This window comes from Chiloscyllium punctatum, chromosome 44, assembly GCF_047496795.1.
Source record: "Chiloscyllium punctatum isolate Juve2018m chromosome 44, sChiPun1.3, whole genome shotgun sequence".
In the NCBI taxonomy this organism is placed as follows: domain Eukaryota; kingdom Metazoa; phylum Chordata; class Chondrichthyes; order Orectolobiformes; family Hemiscylliidae; genus Chiloscyllium; species Chiloscyllium punctatum.
The window spans coordinates 14,839,674-14,862,259 of NC_092782.1; the positions used below are offsets into that span (position 1 = coordinate 14,839,674).

Here is a 22,586-nt window from a genome sequence, read left to right on the forward strand (position 1 = left end):
TGTAGGATTCTATGAAATGAGGCAGAACCCGAAATATTAATGCAGCCATCAAACCTCCAAACGTACACTGACCATGCCTTTATTCATCATAAAAGACATTCTCTTGGAAGGGCTCAGTTTGGTTTTGTTGGGGACAGCTGTGAAGTGGGGAGACGTTGTGTTCTCCCTGCTGAATGTGTCAGCCATCACTGGGCTCTGCTGGAAACAATCATTACTCCGCTGCCCTGCTCATCTGAGCTCTCTCCCCCATCCACACCACCTTCTGATTCAATTACTTTACAAAGGGCCTGCAGAATGTTGGACAGCCAGAGTGCGCTGTGAGCGAGGGGGTATTTATTACAAGCTGCTTTCCACTTTGTAAAACAGTATGCCCTGCTCCAAACCCTTTTGTTATTCTATAAGGACTCTGTATTTATATCACAGCCAAGTGCGGGCAGAACAGCAAGGGATCTTAGAAACAAAGAGATTAATTCCAGTTATCAATGTGTGGAAGAATGGAAGTGGTCTCTTGTGTACAATAATGAGCAGCTCCAGTTTTCTCCAGACATTACAAAGCATTGCTTCTTGATTTTCTACCTTCCAAACAGCAGAATTGCATTACACTGCCTGAATGCATTGGTCCTTCGGGATTTGAGGTTTCAGTTACTCAAGGATTACACATACATCAACACACTCACAGACATAAGCACACACATACACATGTGTGTAACTATAAACACTCACAAAAACACAAATACATATACACATTGGACATGAACACACACATACACATATATAACACATACATACTAATGACAGGATAAGTAGTACATGAGTCTAAACCCAGCAGGGTGCCATAATCTCAGAATCAGTGGTAGCCCAGTTACAACTGACGCAAAGGAGGTCACCTTCACTTAGAGGGTGGTGAATCCCTCGAATTCTCTACCCTAGAGAGTAGTGGTAGCTCAGTACTTGAACGATTTCAAGATACAAATTGATAGGTTGCTGGAGACTAAAAGTATCAAGAGAAATGGAGATAAAACAGAATTGAGGTCAATGATCAGTCCAGAGCTAGATATGACAAGGAAGGCTTGAGCGGCTGTGTGGCCTTTTTTTTAATATTCATTCCTGGGATGTGGGCAACACTGGCTAGGCCAGCATTTACTACCCATCCCTAATTGCCCAATTAAGAATCGACCACATTGCTGTGGGTCTGGAGTCACATGTAGGCCAGACCAGGTAAGGATGGTAGTTTCCTTCCCGAAAGGACATCAGTGAACCAGATGGGTTTTTCCAACAATCAACAAGGATTCCTAGTCAGCAGACTCTACATTACAGATTTTTATTGAATTCAAATTCCACCATCTGCTGTGGCAGGATTTAAACCATGTCCCCAGGACATTACCTGGGTCTCTGGGTAACAGTCCAGTGATCATACCACAAGACCATAGGCCTTCCCTGTTCCCACTGTCTTACTTCTGTTGACCGATTCTGGGATTTGTATTAACATTATTGTGTTTGCTGTTCTGGGATCGCTTTCCGCATTCTTCATTCCACGAAAAACGCAAATGTTTTACAAAAAAAAAGATGAAACAGTAAATATCAGATGTAACATCGGCTGGAGACGAGAAGCCATCTCTCGTTCAAATCTGCCATCATCAGCTCTCTCCTCAAAAACAACCCACCTTCCTTGCAGTTTACCCCCTCACCACAGCCAAACCCCTTCTCCTTTCCAATCCCTTCAGCATATTATTGCCTACCAAATCTGTGATGCTGTTTCCCGGAAGTCCATGTCTTAAAAATTCCCATCTGAAAAGACTCCGCTGAGGCCGGTATCCCATCACCAAGTCATCCCCTATTTGCACATGCAGAGTACATGGGCTCTGAACAGCTATCTCAGAGCCAGTTGCTAGAGTGAGGAAAATCCCTGAGACTCCTATTGTTTCTTTCTGTCAGCCAGGGCTCCCTGATTGACCCAAGTTAATTGTCCCAGTCAGTGAACTCATGCTCAATGGGATCCACCTGGCCAATCTCATTTGGCCAACCAACCACTACGCCATTTTTATTTGCAAGTTCCTCCATGACTTCTGTCTTCCCTGGCTTTACAGATTTCTCAAAACCCGAAAAATTTCCAACGTATTTGTACTCATCCAATTCTGATCTACTGCTTTTATTATGTCAGCAAACATCTCTATTCTGCCAACATTAACAAACGTGATTTGACTTAGTTTAACATCTCAATGGCACCTCCAACAGTACAGCACCACCTCAGTACTGTAGTGGGGCATCAGCCTGGGTCTCAAATCTAGAGTGGGAGTTGAACCCAGGACTCTGTGGCTCAGAGATGAAGTTGTTATCATCTGAGTCACAGTTATCTCATGAACAATATGAGCTTGAAGAGGATATGAGGAAAAGTAAACGGAAACAGAGGCAAGAATAGATTGTAACCCAAGGTACCAATATAAGATTTTCATAGGAAATTATTTTAATCTTCAGCACCAGGGTGCTAATTTATGCAGAAGACAAGGCTGTGTGAACCATTGAGCAAAACAGGTGCAAAGGCAAGTGGTGAGAATGATTCAGAGAATTTGCAAAGGGAGTCAGACAAGTTAAGAGGGTTGGAAAAAATCTTGGCAGTTGGAACATAATTTGGGAAAAAGTGAGATTATGTACTTTGTAAGGAAAAAGTGCAGACGTAGAGTACAGAGGAATCTGGGAATCCTTGTGTATGATTATAAAGAGGTCAGTGTGTAAGAGGGAAAGCAAATAGAATGTCGGCCTTTATTTCAAAGGGAATGGAGGATAAATTAGGAAGGTCACATTTCGACTCCACCAAACACCAGTTGGAGTCATAGAGATGTAAAACCATAGAGATGTAGACCCTTCAGACCAACATGTTCATGCTGACCAGACAGCCTAAATGAATCCAGTCTGATTTGCCAGCATTTGGCCTAGATCACTCTAAACACTTACTACTCATGCATTCATCTAGATGCCTTTTAAAGGTGGCAATTGCAGCAGCCTCCAGCACTTTCACTGGCAGCTCATTCCATACATGCACCACCCTCCAAAAGATTGTCCCTTAGGTCCTTTTTAAACCTTTACCCCTCACCCTAAATCTATGCCCCTCTAGTTTTCCCTCCCTGGGAAAAAAGATCTTGGCTAGTCACCCTATCCGTGCCTCTCATGATTTTGTAAACGTCTACTTGATCACTCCTCAGCCTTCGATGCTATGGGCAAATAGCCATAGCCTATTCTACCTCTTGACAGCTGAAATCCTCTGAACGGGCGTGGTTCTCTTATTTAAGGACAGAATTGAAAGCAGTCTAGCAAAGATTCTCTAGGCTGCTCCCAAAGTAACAGGTAATACTGGATTTAGTGTAGTGCAATGAGACAGACTTGATAAGGAAGCTTCAGGTGAAGGAACCCTTAGGAAGCAGCGATCATAATATGATTGAATTTACTCAACACTTTGAGAGAGAAAAGATAGAATCAGAGGTAATGTTATTACAGCTAAATAAAAGCAGCTACAGAGGGATGAGGGAGGACCCGGGTAGAATTGACTGGGAGAGGAAGGTAGCAAGAAAAATAGTGGAACAGCAATGGCAGGCATTTCTGGAGACACGGTAGAGATTCACTCTGAGGAAAAAGAAGCATGGTACAGGGAGGACGAGGCAACCATGGCTGACCAGGGAAGTCAGGGATAGCATAAAAGCAAAAGAGAAAGTATATAATGTGGCAAAGGGCAGTGGGAAACCAGAAGATTGGGAAGCTTACAAATACCAACACAGGGCAACAGCAGAAAGGAATAAGGACGGAGAAGACTAAATGTGAGGGTAAGCTAGCCAGTAATATAAAGCAAGATTGTAAGAGAGGCAAAAGAACACATTGGACCGCTGGAAAATGACGCAGGAGAGAGAGTAGTGAGGAACAAAGAAATGGCTGAGGAAATGAATCATTACTTCACGTCAGTCTTCACGGTCGAAGACATGAGTAATATCCTAAAATTCAAGAGAGCGAGGGTGCAGAACTAGGCATGGTGGCCATCACCAAGGAGAAGGTGCTAAAAAAACTGAATGGCCCGAAGGTGGATAAATCACCTGGACGAGATGGACTATGCCCCAGAGTTCTAAGGGAGATAGTGGAGGCACTACTGGTGATCTTTTAGAAATTGCTAGAATCAGGGAGGGTCCCGAAGGACTGGTAAATACTAACGTGACACCCCTATTTAAAAAGGGAGTAAGGCAAAAGACAGAAAATGACAGACAGATTAGATTAACCTCGGTTGTGGGTAAGTTCATGGAATCCATTGTGAAGGATGAGATATCTGAACACCTGGATGTTTATGGTAAAATAGAGCAAAGTCAGCATGATTTCATCAAGGGGAGATCATGCCTGACAAATCTGCTAGAATTCTTTGAGGGAGTAATGATCAGTTTAGACCAAGGAGAGCCAATGGATGTTATCTACCTGGACTTCAAGAAGGCCTTTGACAAGGTGCTGTACAGGAGGCTACTGAGTAAGGTAAGGGCCCCATGGTGTTACAGGCAAGGTGATAGCATGGATAGAGGCTTGGCTGTCTGGCAGAAAGCAAAGAGTGGAGATAAAAGGGTCTTTCTCAGGACGGCAGCCGGTGACAAGTGGTGTTCTACAAGTCTCAGTGTTGGGACCACAACTTATCACTTTATTAATTAATGTTTTAGATGAACGAACTGAGGGCATTCTGGCAAATTTTACAGGAGATACAATAGTAGGAAGAGGGACATGCAGCATTGAGGCAGTAGGGATGCTGCAGAAGGATTTCGACAGGTTAGGAGAGTGGACAAAGGAATGGCAGATGGAATACAGTGTGGGCAAGTGTGAGGTCATGCACTTTGGGAAGAAGAGTAGAAGCATGGACTGTTTTCTAAATGAAGAGAAAATTCAGAAGTCTGAAGTGCAAAGAGACTTGGGAGTTCCAGTCCAGGATTCTCTCAAGGTAAGCTTGCAGGGTGAGTCAGTAGGTAGGAAGGCAAATGCAATGACAGCATTTATTTTGAGGGGACTTGAATATAAAAGCAGGGGTGTACTTCTGAGGCTGTATAAGGCTCTGGTCAGACCACATTTGGAGTATTATGTGCAGTTTTGGGTCCTTTATCTCAGGAAGGATGTGCGGGCCCTGGAGCGTGTTCAGTGGAGGTTTACAAAAATGGTCTCAGGAATGAAAAGTTTAACATATGAGGAATGTTTGAGGGCTCTGGGTTTATACTTGATGGAGTTTAGAAGGATGATTTAATGGAATATTGAATGGCCTGTACAGATTGGATTTTGGGAAGATGTTTCCATTGGTAGGAGAAACTCAGACCAGAGGGCACAGCCTTAGAGTAAAGGGAAGACCTTTTAGAACAGAGATAAGGAAAAACTTCTTCAGTCAGAGAGCTGTGAATCTATAGAATTCATTGCCACAGATGGCTGTGGAGGCCAGGTCATTGAGTATATTTAAGACTAAGATAAACAGGTTCTTGAGTATCAAAGGGATCAAGGGTTATGGGAGAAAGTGGGAGAATGGGATTGAGAAACCTATCAGCCATGAATGAATGGCAGAGCACACTCAATGGGCTAAATGGTCTAATTTCTGCTCCTATGTCTTATGGCCTAACGGTATGAAAGAATTGTCTTATGTGGAGAGGTGAGTAGATCGGATTTATACTCATTGAGTTTAGAAGAAAAAGAGCTACCTTATTTCAACATAAAATCTTTAGGGATTTGACAGGATAGATCTGGAAAAGTTATTACCCCTTATGGGGGAGAGTCTCAGACCAAAGGGTATAATCTCAGAATAAGAGGTCCCCCATTTAAAACAGACAAGAGACGGTATTTATTCTCTCAAAGGGATATGAATTTGTAGAATTCTTTACTGCAGAGGGCTGTAGAAGTGGGGTGACTAAGTATTTTCAAGTCTCAGATAGGCAGATTTACAATTGGAAGGGAATCAATGGGAATAGGCAGGAAGGTAGACATGAGGATGATCAGATCAGCCAAGATCTCATGAGCAAACCCTAATGGGCTGAATGGTCAGCTTCTCCACCTATGTCTTATGGTCTTATAATTCCCATTTTCAAATGATAACAAATTGGATGAAAATCTTTCAGGTTCCTTAATGGAAACTTGAGCCATTCAGTCTCTACCCCCTGCTCCACTAATTAAATAGTCATGGCTAATTTTAATCTTGACTTCATTTATCTGCCTTGGTTCTACATTCTTTAATACCCTCACATCGCCCTACACAAAACTGGCAGTCTCAGTTTTGAAATTTTCAAATAATATAATCTTTTGGAGGAAGAATTTCCAGATTTTCCCTCTTCGGTGTTCCTGGAATGGCCTGGCTCCAACTTTAACATGGTGTTCCCTTGTTCTGAACTCTGAGGTCACAGGAAGCAGCTTCACTCTATCCACCCGATCAAACCCTTGACTGACGTTAAACACCTTGATTAGATTAGTCCATCATTCTTAACACTTAAGGGAATACAAGCCTAGTCTCCACAACCCAGCCCTCACGATTTAACTGAGACAAAAAGACTGCAGATGCTGGAATCCAAAGTAGACCCAGCCGGAGGCTGGAAGAACACAGCAAGCCAGGCAACATCAGGAGGTGGAGAAGTCAACATTTTGGATATAACCATTCTTCAGGACTGGAGGTGGGGATAGGAGGAGCTTTTTGCGAACTGACTATTTTTCACGTCAGATATGAAACTGAAAAGCTGTTTGTTGTGCTACAAATTTTATGTCAGATACAAAACCTAAAAACTGTTTGTTGAGCTATGAATGTTTAGGTCAGATATGAAATTTAACCAGTTCATCCCTGGAGTGATTCCAGTGACATTTAGTCATAACCCCTCTGAGACCAGCATACTCTTCCACAGGCTCAACTGAACATAGTATTGTTCTTGGGAGAAATCAACTCTGCTAATTAATCACCAACAGTGAACATCTACCCTCCACCTCTGGGTAGCTGGTTCAGTACTCACAAAACCCCATAATGTTACCAATGTGAATAGGGCCAATATTATTAGATGCAAGTTATGAACGTTTGCTTTCCTTTGTCCCATTTATTAATCTCATTGCTGATTAAGACCTAAATGCGTGCACCCACAATAAGGGAAGATTTTGGTCTCTCAGATGTTGCACTCTAGTCAGAACTTAAGAACAGAAAGCACAGGAAATTGTGTTAAGCACTTAAATGCACATGACACTGGTATCTCGTTACTAAAATTCAATTACAGAAAAATGTTCGTGTTCCAGTCTCACATCTACATGTCTTGTGTGTTCAGGAGATCAGAACGCCATATAAACTGTGAAGCTGCAGGATTGAAGAAACGTCAAAACCAGCCCAGATTTTAAATGGTGCTACATGTTCTAAACATAGACATTTTTCCAGTTGGTTTGAGTTTGACTCCAACAGGGTGATTTATTCAATGAGGTGACACTCACGTTATTTCTCTTAACATAAGAAACAAGGTGTGACATGCATTATAATTACTATATATAGACAACACATTCCTCAGGCATTAGTGTCTGGGCTTATGCTCGAGATGTCGATTCTCCTGTCCTCGGATGCTGCCTGACCTGCTGTGCTTTTCCAGCACCACTCTATTGACTCTGATCTCCAGCATCTGCAGTCCTCACGTTTTCCTTTGTTTACAGATCAGTTGAACTTCTGCTAATGATACAGTATGAATTTTGACGAGCATGAATTTCAGCCCCTCAAAAGTAGTACTCATGTGATAGTCGACCCATAAATTTAACCTTAAAAAGTGGTCAAAAACTTTGACTATTACCCGAGTATATACGGTAGATTCCACAAAATTGGATATATATTTAAGGGGCTGAATGGCACAGGGTTGTGAGACAAATACAAGTGTATACAGCATGAGCTGCCAGAGGAAGTGGTGGAGGCTGGTACAATTGCAACATTTAAAAGTCATTTGGACGGGTATATGAACAGGAAGGGTTTGGAGGGATATGGGCTGGGTCCTGGCAGGTGGGACGAAGATTGAGTTGGGATATCTGGTTGGTATGGACGGGTTGGACCGAAGGGTCTGTTTCCGTGCTGTACATCTCTATGATTCTATGACTAAGTGCTTTTAGTTTATGGATTTTTTTTTACATGTGGCCATGAGTGTAACTTGCCAAATATGTACCATCAAGCTTTCCAACAGATCACTCTCCCTGTCATGGAATTTAGCAAAATTCCCCCAAATTTTGTACTGAAACTTAGTTCCCTTTTGAGTGCACAACTTCAGTATTGCATTGAATTTTAAAATTTCCTGTGTTCTTTCATCAACTTGAAAATGTTTTTGGTCATTATGTGCTGTTGCAAGAACCACCAATGAATCATGTCAAATTCTAAGTAATAGTTCCTCCAATTTTCCCTTTATTGTCACATAAATTACATCTCATTACTATCCTGTTGGCACTGGCTGCTCTCCTCATCATATCAACAAAGGATAAAAACAAATGCTTGATAGCTCAGAATTTAAACATTGCCAAAAGGAGGTAAGAAATCAAAGCTTTTTGTCTTGCACTTATCAGGACTAGATTGCAAGAAACTGATTTGAAAAAAGAAATCCCAAAGTCCTGGATTGAGATCTAAGATTGACAGTTAACTGTTCTTACTGAACCGCCAAAATGATGACTTACTGATGACCCAAAATATCAGCACTTTCTGAATAAACTGGGGGGAGGGTGCAACGTTTTTCAAGCCTATTTCTTGCTTTCCAGTCCTGGTGAGTGGAAGGTATAAACAGTTCACTTTCTTGTCTGCTTTTAGCAATGTTTAACCGAAGTATAAGGACTGCAGACGACAGCAAACTATTTGTGGGGATAATGAGGTCGATGTTTTATGACATGTCAATAAAGAAAGTGAATGGTAAGAATGGCAAATGGATTTTAAAATGGATAGCTCCCAAATTAATGCAGATTGGGACATTCTTGGAAACGGGAAAAGATTTAAATGCATATTTATTGATTTGTCCTGGCAATACTCAGAAGTGACCAAGGCTCTGTTTGGTAGCAACCTTGTCAGTTGTGGGGAGATGTACTGCAGGATTAATACCACTAAAACGAGTCATACGGAGGCCTGGGCTAATATTCTAGAGATACAAGTTCCAATCCCACCAGGTTAACTGGTTAAGTTTAAATGTGATTTAATAAAATCTGGAACGAGTCTCAGCAGCGATGGTGACCATGGCAACTATCATCAATGGCTGTAAAAATGCATCTGGTTCACTAATGTCATTTAAGAAAGAAAATCTGATATCCCTGCCTGATCTGGTCCAAATGGGACTACAGATCTACTGCAATATGCCTGTCTCTTAACTGCCCCCTGGGCAATTAGGGATAGGCAACAAATGTCATTGAAAGAAACAAAAAGACAAAAAAACTCCAGCTGTGTTTAGCCTTGCCTGTGTATTCAGGACCTCTGCTCATAAGGGAACCGAGGGGCATCGGAAAAATGCAGGAAAGTGGAGTTGAGGATTATCAGATCAGCCACAGCGGATGAATAGGATAGCAGGTTCGATGGGCTGAATGGTCTCCTTCTGCTGCTACATCTTATGGTCATTTCTCTTTGTTGGTCACAGTGGGTACCTCTTGATATCATTTGGAGATCAATTATTGACAGCATTATTTTGTAGTTAAGGGTCAACCTTGGTTCAGTACCATCAACCTTACCTCAGCAAAGTGCACTTTCAGAATCACAGGAACACAGCCTAAACTGATTCAGTACTCAATGACAAAGGTACAGGAGCACAGACATCAAAATGAGGCTCAGTCTTGGGGGGGGGGGGGGGTGGAAATGCGTGGGATTCCAGAACCGTATTAAAACAGGGGCACGGTAATTGTGGAAGGTACATTATCACTTCTCAAGGATATCTCCAAGCACTAACATTCATCCCTCATTGTTGTGGTTGTGTTCGCCGAGCTGGGAATTTGTCTTGTAAACGTTTCGTCCCCTGTCTAGGTGACATCCTCAGTGCTTGGGAGCCTCCTTTGAAGCGCTTCTGTGCTGTTTCCTCCGGCATTTATAGTGGCCTGTCTCTGCCGCTTCCGGTTGTCAGTTCGAGCTGTCCGCTGTAGTGGCCAGTATATTGGGTCCAGGTCGATGTGTTTGTTGATAGAGTCTGTGGATGAGTGCCATGCGTCTAGGAATTCCCTGGCTGTTCTCTGTTTGGCTTGTCCTATAATAGTAGTGTTGTCCCAGTTGAATTCATGTTGCTTGTCGTCTGTGTGTGTGGCTACTAAGGATAGCTGGTCGTGTCGTTTCGTGGCTAGTTGGTGTTCGTGTATACGGATCGTTAACTGTCTTCCTGTTTGTCCAATGTAGTGTTTTTTGCAGTCGTTGCATGGGATTTTGTACACTACATTAGTTTTGCTCATGCTAGGTATCGGGTCCTTCGTCCTGGTGAGTTGTTATCTGAGAGTGGCTGTTGGTTTGTGTGCTGTTATGAGTCCTAGTGGTCGCAGTAGTCTGGCTGTCAGTTCAGAAATGCTGCTGATGTATGGTAGTGTGGCTAGTCCTTTGGGTTGCGGCATGTCCTCGTTCCGTTGTCTCTCCCTTTGGCATCTGTTGATGAAATTGCGCGGGTATCCGTTTTTGGCAAATACCTTGTAGAGGTGTTCCTCTTCCTCTTTGTGTTTAGGACTTGGTCTGTGAAAGCATCCACCCCAACACACACAAACGAAGTTGCATTAGGACACTATTCAAAAGGGCCAGAACACACTGCAGCACACAAGAACTACAAAAAGAGGAAAACGAACACCTATACAATGTATTCGCCAAAAACGGATACCCTTGCAATTTCATCAACAGATGCCTAAGGGAAAGACAACGGAATGAGGACATGCCGCAACCCAAAGGACTAGCCACACTACCATACATCAGGAGCATTTCTGAACTGACAGCCAGACTACTGCGACCACTGGGACTCATAACAGCACACAAACCAACAGCCACGCTCAGACAACAACTCACCAGAACGAAGGACCCGATACCCAACATGAGCAAAACCAATGTAGCGTACAAAATCCCATGTAAGGACTGCACAAAACACTACATCGGACAAACAGGAAGACAGTTAACGATCCGTATACACGAACACCAACTAGCCACGAAACGACACGACCAGCTATCCTTAGTAGCCACACACACAGACGACAAGCAACATGAATTCAACTGGGACAACACTACCATTATAGGGTAAGCCAAACAGAGAACAGACAGGGAATTCCTAGAGGCATGGCACTCATCCACAGACTCTATCAACAAGCACATCGACCTGGACCCAATATACCGGCCACTGCAGCAGACAGCTCGAACTGACAACCGGAAGCGGCAGAGACAGGCCACTATAAATGCCAGAGGAAACAGCACAGAAGCGCTTCAAAGGAGGCTCCCAAGCACTGAGGATGTCACCTAGACAGGGGACGAAACGTTTGCAAGACAAATTCCCAGCTCGGCGAACAAAACCACAACAACGAGCACCTGAGCTACAAATCTTCTCCCAAACTTTGAACATTCATCCCTCAACCAACATCATTAAAACCTAATTGATCACTCCTGTCTGTGTAAATAAACTGGCTGCTGAACGATTGCCATGGCAACACTGATGATCTTTTATTGGTTAAAATGCACTTTGGGACATCCGGAAAGATTTGCCACTGCTTTCAGATTCTCAGCTCTCCTCGTCCTGATGGGGTCCAGGTTACTGAGAGCAGGAGAAGAAAACAAGAAATAGTTTGAGGTTTCTGACCTATTTGACTGTGCAAGATAGTGCTCAAAAAGAGGCTAACAGATCATTATATATAGCTCAGGGTGAAAGTATCACAAACCGTCATTTGCCAAGTGGCAACACAAGATGAGCAGCCCAACTGCTACCAAGCCGGCAGCACAGTCCCTGTCCAGAACTGATCCCAAAACCACATGGTACCATTTCAACTTTGGCAACTATAATACAGGAATGAGTGCCCAGTCTTTGTTACTAACTGATAGCAGCATATCACAGGAACTCACTAATTAGCCTGTAAAATTGGAAAGTGATGAAATTGCACCCACAATGTCACCGTCACTCTTCTTGCAGTACAGGAATAACCAGATAATTAAACCATAAGACGTAGGATCTGGAGTAAGTCATTCAGTTCATTGAGTCTGCTCCAACATCATGGCTGAGCTGATCATCCTCAAACCCACTTTCTTGCCTTTTCCCTGTACCCCTCGATTCCCTTATTGACGAAAATACTGTCTCCCTCAGCCGTGAATATTGAAAATGAGACAGCCCTCTGCAGTGAAGGATTCCACAGATTCATTACCCTCTAGAAAAGAATTCCTCCTCACCTCTGTCTGAAATGTGCCACCTCTCCCAGTCTAAGATGATGCCCTCTGGTCTGAGACTCTTCCCACAATGGGAAGCAACCTCTCCACATCTACCCCTCCTTTAGAAATTCATATATTTCCGGTGGTCGTGAAAGGTGCTACGTAAATGCAAGTCATTTAGCTCAAGATTTCAGCCAAGCGCTCGCTCACTCGTCCATAATTGCAACAAAAAAAAGACAAAAATAAGATGTTAACCATACAATGATTTCTCAGGGAACCATGGGAGGTATTGGCTTAGTGGGATTATCACTGCACAGAGACCCAGGTGATGCTTAGGATACTGAAATCCTGCTATGGTAGAATTTATGGAATTAAGAGTCTGATGATGACCATAAAACTCAGGCTGTAAAAACCCAACTGGTTCATTAATGCCCATCAAGGGAGGAAACTGCTATCCTTACCTGGTCTGGCCAAATGAGACTCCAGACCCACAGCAATGGGGTTGACTTCCCAACTGTCCTCTGGGGCAATTAGGAATGGGCAATAAATGCTACCCTTGACAGGAATATCTTCATTGCTTGAATGATTTTTTTAAAAAATGAATCTGGGAGGAAGCTTCTCAAATAGACCGTGCAAAACACACTGATTTTCAAATGCCTTTTCAGAAATGGGGAGGAGAGAAACGAGGCAGAGCAACACATAGCCGGTCACAACTGGCAGCTGTCACTAGCCTGTGTCCTTCAGAGGTTGGGAACATAAGGCATAGCGTACACCAGAGGGGCTGTGGGGGAGGGGGCTGGAATGTTATACAATAACAAATGCAAACTGAGCCGGCAAGCTTCTCTGTCTGAGCAACAACTCGGACCCCTTTCGGGGTTAAAAGGAGCAAATCTTTTGCTGTTCTGCTTCTTGCATGGGGACAAATGCAGGATCTCATTGTCCAGAATCTAAACCCAGGCGCCCACCAACCCACCTCAACCCGAAGGAATGAAAACAGCATTCACCTCTGCGTGTTCCCCGCCCCCAACATTTACTCAGCGCGTTAAACTAAAGTATACACGCGGTCTGCCTTAAGGTGCATTCAATGCCAAGTAAAAGCCGAAAGAACTACTGGAAAAGCCTCAGAAGCAGGTCTGGCAGCATCAAGCCCCCAGCCCGCCTGATGTGTGCAATAGTAAATGGTCTCCACGTTTACCTCCATCTGTCAGTGCCTCTTTGCTCTGGATGTGGGTGGGGGGTGGATATGGCAATGCAATTGTCTGTCGGTTTCTGGCTGCGGCGCCCAGCGGTGGCACTCGCTCCCCTGGTGCGAGAGTCAAGAGAGGCTCCCCCTCTAACACACTCACTCTCCCGCACACTCCTGGCTTTTCAGGAGCACCGTTCGCCTTTTACGTGAGCACTGCTGATCCAACCTCCCGTTCATTGCATCAGCCAGCTCACTGCAACTCTCTTCCACGTCAGAGCAGCCATCCCAAGAGGCATGTCCCCCACCACTGCGCACAATTAAACCAAAAAAGAAAACTTTTTGTCAAATTTGTCCCCCAAACCTTGACACGGTGTTCCCAAAACATGCGCTGTTTTTGAACACTAAGTGAACGATTGGGACAGGAACACACGTAGGCATGTTGCTTTCCCGAATCAAAGTTACCATCAGATGTTGCAAAAGGAAACACAAAACAAGCCGATTGTTTTCTCCCTGTCCTCTCAACGTTTTATTTTACACAGTTTCCCCCCCCCCCCCCCCCTCCCGAGGCGATAGAGCTTGGCCAAGCCACTTGAGAGGGTTCCATTACAATGTATGGCAAGGGCAGATTTTGTATTAACTATTTATTATTCAGGAGGAGTGAGAGTATTGCACTGTTCTTGTTGCAACGAAGTTACTTTTCAAGGTAGCACAGCACTTGAGTATTGTTGGGGGGAGAAAAGGCACATTTTTGCCAATCATTTTCGTCCTTCGCTCATCAGGACAATTTGCAAGAGTGCCTACTGCAAGGGGTATAACCAATGTTTATTCTAAATCACAACCAAAAGAGCTGCAGCTGCAATAAATGAGACACAAAAGCAGAAGTTGCTGGAAAAGCTCAGCAGGTCTGGCAGAGTTAACGTTTCTGGTCTGGTGACTGTCATTTCAGCTCTCCCTCAAACTGAAAGTTAACTCTGATTTCTCTCCACAGATGCTGCCAGACCTGCTGAACTTTTCCAACAATCTCTATTTGTTGTGTCAACGTTTATTCTATCCTTGTATTCTTACGCAGTATAAATGTTGGTTTTCTGCTTGGATTGGCTTTCTTGCAAATCGTCATGATGAGGAAAGTAAAGAATGAAAGTAATTAAAGAAGTAAAGAATTAAAGAAAGGTTCAGTTTTTGCTTTAAAAAAACACACAATTTATATAAGCTTTTGATCCGGCACTCATCAGGACAATTTGTAAGAGAGTGCCAATTTCCACTAGACTACAAGTCACAGGAGCAGAAATTAGGCCTTTCAGCCCATCAAGTGCTCCACCATTTAATCATAGCTGATATGTTTCTAAAACCCATTCTCCTGTTTTCTCCCTGTAACCTTTAATCCCCTTGGCAATCAAGAACCTACCTATCTCTGTTTTCAATATACTTAATGACCTGGCCTCCACAACTTCCCCGTGGAAATGGATTCCACAGATTCACCGCTCTCTGGCTGAAGAAGTTTCTCCTTATCTCCATTCTAAAGGGTCTTCCCTTTACTCTAAGGCTGTGTCCTCAGGTCCTCGTCTCTCATGCCAATGGAAACATCTTCACAACATCCACTTTGTTCAGGGCGTTCAGTGTTATGTAAGTGTTTATTAGATCACCCCTCACCCTCAACTGAGTACAGACCCAAAGTCCTCAAACATTCCTCATATGTTAAGTCTTTCATTCTCCTCTGGACCCACTCAGGGCCAGCACATCCATCCTGAGATTTTGGGCCCAAAATTGCTCACAATGCTCTAAATGTAGTCTGACCAGAGCTCTAGAGTCAAAGAATGTGGTGCTGGAAAAGCACGGCTGGTCAGGCAGCAACTGAGGAGCAGAAGAATCTATGTTTTGAGCATAAGCCCTTTATCAGGAATTCATCAACTCTCATTCCTGATGAAGAGCTAATGCCGCCTCTCCTCAGATGCTGCCTGACCAGCTGTGCTTTTCCAACACCACATTTTTTGACTTTGATTTCCAGCATCTGCAGTCCTCACTTTCTCCTGACCAGAGCTTTATAATGCCTCAGAAGTACATTCCTGTGTTTATATTCTAGTCCTTTTAAAATAAATGCCAACATTGTGCTTGCCTTCCTAACTACTGACTTACCTTCAGTGAATCCTGGACTAGGACTCCCAAGTCTGTTTGCACTTCAGATTACTGAATTTTCTCCCCGTTTAGAAAATAGTCCATGTCTCTATTGTTCCTACCAAAGTTCACACTTTCCCACGTTGTGTTTCATCTGCCACTTTTTTGCCCACTTCCTTACCTGTCTAAATCTTTCTGCAGTCTCCCCACCTCCTCAATATTACATGTCCCTTCATCTATCTTTGTATCATCGAGAGACAACCAACATTTATTCCATCCTTATAACCTTGAACAGTATAGATGTCAGTTTTCTCCTTGGATTGGTTTTCCTGCAAATCATCCTGATGAGTGCCAGATCAAATGCTTGACAAAATGTGTCTTTAAAACAAAACTGAACCTATTTTTATTCTTTACTAGGGAACCAGTATTTATTACCCTCCCTAGTTGCCATTGTGAAAACATAATTGCTGCAGCCTATATTATGGCAATTTACCCACAGTGCTATTGGCAATTAGTTTCAGGGTGTTGATACAACATTAGTGAAGGAACGATGATATACAGTGAAACTTTGTAGTGATGTCATTGCTCAAGTCCAAAAAACGAGATAGTAGAACTGTGGATAAATGATTGCGTATAGAAGCAAAATACCATGATAAAAACATATTTTGTTTAAAAATACACAACGGCACAATCTTAGAGTAAAGGGAAGACCTGTTAGAACAGAGATAAGGAGAAATGTCTTTAACCAGAGAGTGGTGAATCTGTGGAATTCATTGCCACAGAAGGCTGTGGAGGCCAGGTCATTGAGTAGATTGAAAACAGAGATAGATAAGTACTTGATTGCCAATGGGTTTCAAGGTTACAGGGAGAAAGCAGGAGAAAGGTGTTGAGAAATGTATCAGCTATGATTGAATGGAGCACTCAATGGGCTGAATGGCCTAATTTCTGCTCCCGTTGTTTGTGGTCTCATGGTCTTTTCCTGAAGTTATGAGGGTCAAACGCAGTACACCCATTGCAAAGTGGTCTCCAAACAGAAGTAAGGAAGGCGAGTTTTGAGAAGATTTGCAGCTCAGGTTGAAGTTCTAGTTGTAGGTTTGAAGCTTCATCCGGAGGTTCACTGATGATGTTACCTAGTACGGTGACGAAATGTCTGAAAAGGAACCTTCCAGCTCAGCGAGCAAACCTACATTCAGAAGTAAAGAAGATCAGGCATGAATATATCCAAAGTATTCATATTGACACTTTTTGATGCTTTGAAGATTTTGAACATTGCATCAGTATTGCTGTAATGATTTATTCCCCATGTGAAGTACCAAATGAACTAAGAGGAAAGCCTGCAAGTTGGCTCCAAGAGTTGGAAGTAAGGAAAGTAATTGCCACAGTTACCATAACCTGGAACATGGGCAAATTTCATCATTGTGGGGAAGTGACAAAATAAAAAGCCAAATTAATGAATTCCACAGATTCCCCACTCTCTGGCTAAAGACATTTCTCCTTATCTCCGTTCTAGCGCGGTACGGTGGCACAGTGGTTAGCACTGATGCCTCACAGCGCCAGAGACCCGGGTTCAATTCCCGCCTCAGGCGACTCTCTGTGTGGAGTTTGCACATTCTCCCCGTGTCTGCATGGGTTTCCTCCGGGTGCTCCGGTTTCCTCCCACAGTCCAAAGATGCACAGGTTAGGCGAATTGGCCATGCTAAATTGCCCGTAGTGTTAGGTAAGGGGTAGATGTAGGCATATGGGTGGGTTGCGCTTCGGCAGGGCGGTGTGGACTTGTTGGGCCGAAGGGCCTGTTTCCACACTGTAAGTAATCTAATCTAATCTTGTAAATAATCTAATCTAAAAAAGCCAAATTAATGACCATACTACTCTGAAAATGCTGATCTCGTCTGATCTTGGAAGTTAAGCAGACTTAGGCCTGTTTAGTATTTGGATGGAAGACTGCCTGGGATTACCAGGTCCGGTGGGCTTAGGAGGCAGCCCGATGGCTCAGTGGTGAGCACTGCTGACTCAGAGTGCCAGGGATGAAGAAGGGCTGATGCCCGAAACGTCGATTCTCCTGCTCCTTGGATGCTGCCTGACCGGCTGCGCTTTTCCAGCAACACATTTTCAGCGCTGATCTCCAGCATCTGCAGTCCTCACTTTCTCCTCAGAGTGCCAGGGATCCAGGTTTGAATCTACCCTTGGGGGGATTGTCTGTGTGGAGTTTGCTTATTCTCCCCGGGTCTGTGTGGGTTTCCTCTAGGTGCTCCAGTTTCCTCCCTCAACGCAAAAATGTGCAGGTTCAGTGGATTCGCTCTGCTAAATTGCTTATAGTGTGCAGGGATGTGTAGGCTGGGTAGAATAGCAGGGTTATGGGGAGATGGTAGAAGGGTGGGTCTGGGTCAGTGTAGGCTCAATGGGCCAATTGGCCTGCTTCCACACTGCAGAGATTCTATGATGATAATGGTTTGTAGTCATAAATTGAAGTGATCAAGGCATATATTGAAAGACACTTCCTTGATAGGAAAGAAGGAAAATTTGAAAAGGTCAGACAGCTGAAGAACATTTCCCACCATTGCAACACTCCATGAAAAAAAACAAGAACTGAGGAAAGCAAGACATAATATGACATGCGAAAAAGGAGATTGCAGAAGATAATCTGCTAGCTGGACAGGAAGTAGAAGAGGTGTCCAAAATGAGATCTGAACCTCAAGTCAAAACTTCAGCAGCATGTGCTTCAAATAGAAGAATTTGAAAATTAAAAATGTGATAGTGCTGAGTTCAGCGAACAAAGTAGTGCACTTAAATGCTATCACAATCAAAGAATAATTGATTTACTGGAAACTAATAACAAACAGTGAGAAATGCTGGCAAATTTAAAAGAGAAAATAGTAAATGCAAGAAGACCAACAAGAGTGAGTACAAAAGGAAACTGAACATCTAACAGAAACTAGTACACAGAATGATTTGAAAAGGAAACAAATACTACAGAATTGTAATTCAGAGATTGAGGAGAAGTGCTGACTTAGTGTGCTGCTTTTGCTCAAGAGACCACCGAAGCAATACTGCATGAAAGACACTTTTTCGGAGGAAAGACAACTGCAATCTAAAGGTGTTCAGCTTAGTTATAAACGTCAATTTTTGTTAGTCATCTTCAGTTAGAGGTTTAGTGCTGGGAACGGTTATACTGACAGTTTTTTTTTAAAGACGAGTGTTACATTGCTATGTTTATAAAACGCTAGGAACTAATTTGTCACTTGAATGTGTATCCGGGTTACCACGTTTTGCTACTGTACTGCAGTCAAGTGCTGACCAATGAATCCAGCAGCCACGTGGAGAGGTGTAGGAAATGCATTTGAGACAAAGCATGTGATCACTTCAAATGTGTGGGAATCAAACACCTAACAATATCATTGGGATCACAGTTAACCCATCTCACAGGGTGAGCTTACATTTAGAAGAGAATACGTTGCTTTTGTACTTAGGTGCCAACTGTTTCCTCTGTTGATTTGCAGGATTTTGTAGGTGGGATGGGCCATCCACCTAAAGCAGGCTATAACCTCCATTCATGCAATTGGAGTCCATTATAAAGCATGAAATTGAATTTCTATAGCTGCTTTCAAGAGTTCAGGTCAGTCCCTAGCTGTTTACATTCAATTAATCTTTGGAAGCAGCATGGTGGCTCAGTGGTTAGCACTGCTGCCTCACAGCACCAGAGACCCAAGTTTGATTCCAGCCTCAGGTGACTGTCTGTGTGGATTTTCTCTGGATGCTCTGGTTTCCTCCCACAATGTGTATACCAGGTGAATTGGCTGTGCTAAATTGCCCGTAGTGTTAGGTGCATTAGTCAGGTACAAATATAACGTAGGGGGAGTCGGTCTGGGTGGGTTACTCTTCAGAGGGTCGGTGTGGACTTGTTGGGCCGAAGGGCCTGTTTCCACACTGTAGGGATTCTATGATATAACGCTTATCACAGCTTTTTCATCTGTTCAAGATTATAAACAGAGCTGGCTACATCAACATTAATTGCCGATTCCTAACCGTTAAGAATCAATCACATTGCTATGTGGAGTCACATGTAGGCCAGGCCAAACAAAGATGGCAGATTCCTAAAGGATATACGTGAGCTCGACTTCTTTTTATAACAATCAACAGTGGTTACATGGCCACCATTAGGGCATGGTTATCTTTTATGCCAGATTTGTATTCAATTAAAATATCACTGTCTGCTCTGGTGAAATTCAAACCCATGTCCCCAGAACAATAGCCACTGCTTTCCCTCTTAAAGTGGATTTATTAAGTATTTCCAATAAACTATCTACAATATTAACATTACATGAGATTCTTCTGTTAAGAATCAGTCTTTTTCTTCTGTATCTGCCCCTCACTGGGTTTCTTGATGGCGGTTTGCACTAGTGCCCTAAGGTGGAGAGTCAGAATGGGCTTTGTCATGTCTGAGGCCTCTAGCCAAGCCAGGCTGGTTGGAAATGACAATCACAGCTTCTGGTGTTGTTGGCACTGAGTCATGTTGGAGCTCAGGCTTGGGGTCCAGTTTATCACTAGTCTGGTTGTCAGTGACATCTGGATTGTCATCTACTTTGCTGAAAACATGAGAAAACTCTGAAGCCTAGTGATTGATTTACTGGGGGGAGCACTTTGCTGGTGAACCTGTCTTTTGTAACACCTCTTCAGAATCACACTGATGTCTTGGTTCAGAGACCAGACTTTACTAGTGCTATTCCTCAGTTGGTAGTGGACATTGATATTTCAATCACTAATCCTCAGGATCTCAGCAGCAAGGGCAAGTGGATTGGGCAGTTTTCTCCTGCATATTTTTTAACCTCAAGTGCCTCCTAACACCCAGTATAAAACACTCAATACAACAGTTCTTGCATATCTTCCATGCCACCCACTCCTTGCTAATGGTTGCATTCAAGCATTGAATGGAAATCCATATTCACACGGTGACATCATCCTGGTTTCCTGGACTTTCCACCTATCAGGAGTGTTAGCTTTCTGTTTCCTGCCTTGTTCTTGGCCAATAAGATTATCACTCAGTTCTTGCATTGAGTCTTAGTGGTGTCAGCTTTTGCTGCTCAGCTGGTTTCTGGCAGCATGTTACAGACTATCCTGGATGATTTGCCAGAAGCACTTACTCTTCTATGAAATCCTCTTCCCTGGATTTTCAGTTCTAGTGGGAGGGTGTCAGCTGCAGCATTATCGAATGACCTCATCCCCTCCAGCGATCTTGGACTATTGGATCCCATATCACCTCTTAAACATCTTGAGCCAGTCAGGAACACTGTTCATTCAGTTTATTGCTGTACATCTCCACATGCGCCTTGACAATGGGCTCCGAGATGAGAGTTCTTTCTGACTGCCCTTGTACAAACCAGGTGGACACTACTGAATTTTAGTTGGGGGTCATTGGCTGCATAAGCTGTCTCCTGTCTGGTCTTTCAATGTCACTGAGAGGGTGCACAAAATGACCTCAGTTTATCCTCCTGCTCGAGTCATTCTCATTGTGAGTACTTTGGCAGGCCAGTGTCACGGCTGACCTTAAGTCTACCTTAAGTGTGGGCGGCACGGTGGCACAGTGGTTAGCACCGCTGCCTCACAGCACCAGAGACCCGGGTTCAATTCCTGCCTCAGGCGACTGACTGTGTGGAGTTTGCACATTCTCCCTGTGTCTGCGTGGGTTTCCTCCCACAGTCCAAAAATGTGCAGGTCAGGTGAATTGGCTATCCTAAATTGTCCATAGTGTAGGTTAGGGGTATGGGTGGGTTGCGCTTCGGCGGGGCGGTGTGGACTTGTTGGGCTGAAGGGCCTGTTTCCACACTGTAAGTAATCTAATCTAATCTAATAGTCCAGATCATATGCTGCCTATCAATCCAGATTTTACATGGGTCTTGTAACCCTTAATCTGTAAAATCATATCCCTAATTCAGGGCAGTTTATACAAATATCTGAGGCTCTTTGTCATTAATATAAGTGATAATCACCATAATCACGGTTGAGATGAGGTGATAAAGTGCTGACACATTTAGGTTCTTGTGGTTGAGCTGTAGTGACCCTGTCTCTGAGCCAGGAGGCCTGATTATCTCTGAACACATTGATTGGAAAACATCTATTTATGTGATCGATATGTGGGTTGTGCAGCAAACTATGTATTCAAATTAACTGGTTTTTCTCTATTTTCTGAAACATTTGGGACCCCTGCGCTCTAACCAAATTTGCAGTCATCATTACAACAAATATTTAATTCAAGTTCCAAACCAAGACAGCATGTGCCTTAGGGAGGGAATGTGAAGCTGGTAGAAGCTGGAGTAGAATGTGGGAAAAAATGGGGCTTATTAATCGCAGAAGGTTAGTACGCAGGCACTGCACATGATTGGAAAGGGGAGGTAATAGCCTAGTGGCATTACCCCTGGTCTGTTAATCCAGAAAAGCAGGTAATGTTCTAGGGATCTTCAGCTTCAAAACCTGCCACATCAGATGGTGGAATTTGAATTTTAAAAAAGTCTAATGATCACAGTGAATCAGTTGATGGGTGAAAAACCCATCTGGTTCACTAAAGCCATGTAAGAAAGGAAACTGCCATCTTTACCTGGTCTGGCCTACATGTGACTCAAGACTTACGGCAATGTGGTTACCTCTCAAATGCCTCCTGGGCAATTAGGGATGAGTATTCAACGCTGGCCCAGCCAGTGATACCCTCATCCTGTGAATGAATAAAAAAAGGAAGGTTGTCGTTTATCACAAAACCAACGGAATTGTAATAGTCTGGATATTTTGCTACAGTCATAAATAATTGTGGTAATGCCACATCTGGAGTGCACAGTGCTTGGCCTCCTTATTTAAAATTAAACTTCATCCGAGGCGATTAAGAGAAAATTCACTGGACAATTACCTGCGTTAAAGGCTTACCCTCTCGGGAATCATTGGACATATAGCCATCGGAATTTAGAAGAATAAAAA

The 22,586-nt window shown here is 43.4% G+C and overlaps 1 protein-coding gene across 2 annotated transcripts in view; it reads right to left on the reverse strand.

The window, feature by feature from the left end:
- Nucleotides 1-13,769, reverse strand: part of bcat1 (branched chain amino-acid transaminase 1, cytosolic) — an 81,023-nt gene extending 67,254 nt beyond the window's left edge. The window contains exon 1 of one of the 2 annotated variants that reach the window (XM_072562304.1): nucleotides 13,524-13,769. In XM_072562304.1, coding sequence (XP_072418405.1) covers nucleotides 13,524-13,529 — 6 coding nt within the window. In that variant the 5' untranslated portion in view covers nucleotides 13,530-13,769. The remainder of the gene's footprint in view (nucleotides 1-13,523) is intronic. The other variant, XM_072562303.1, reaches the window with a different exon arrangement.
- Between the last annotated feature and the right edge of the window lie 8,817 nt (nucleotides 13,770-22,586).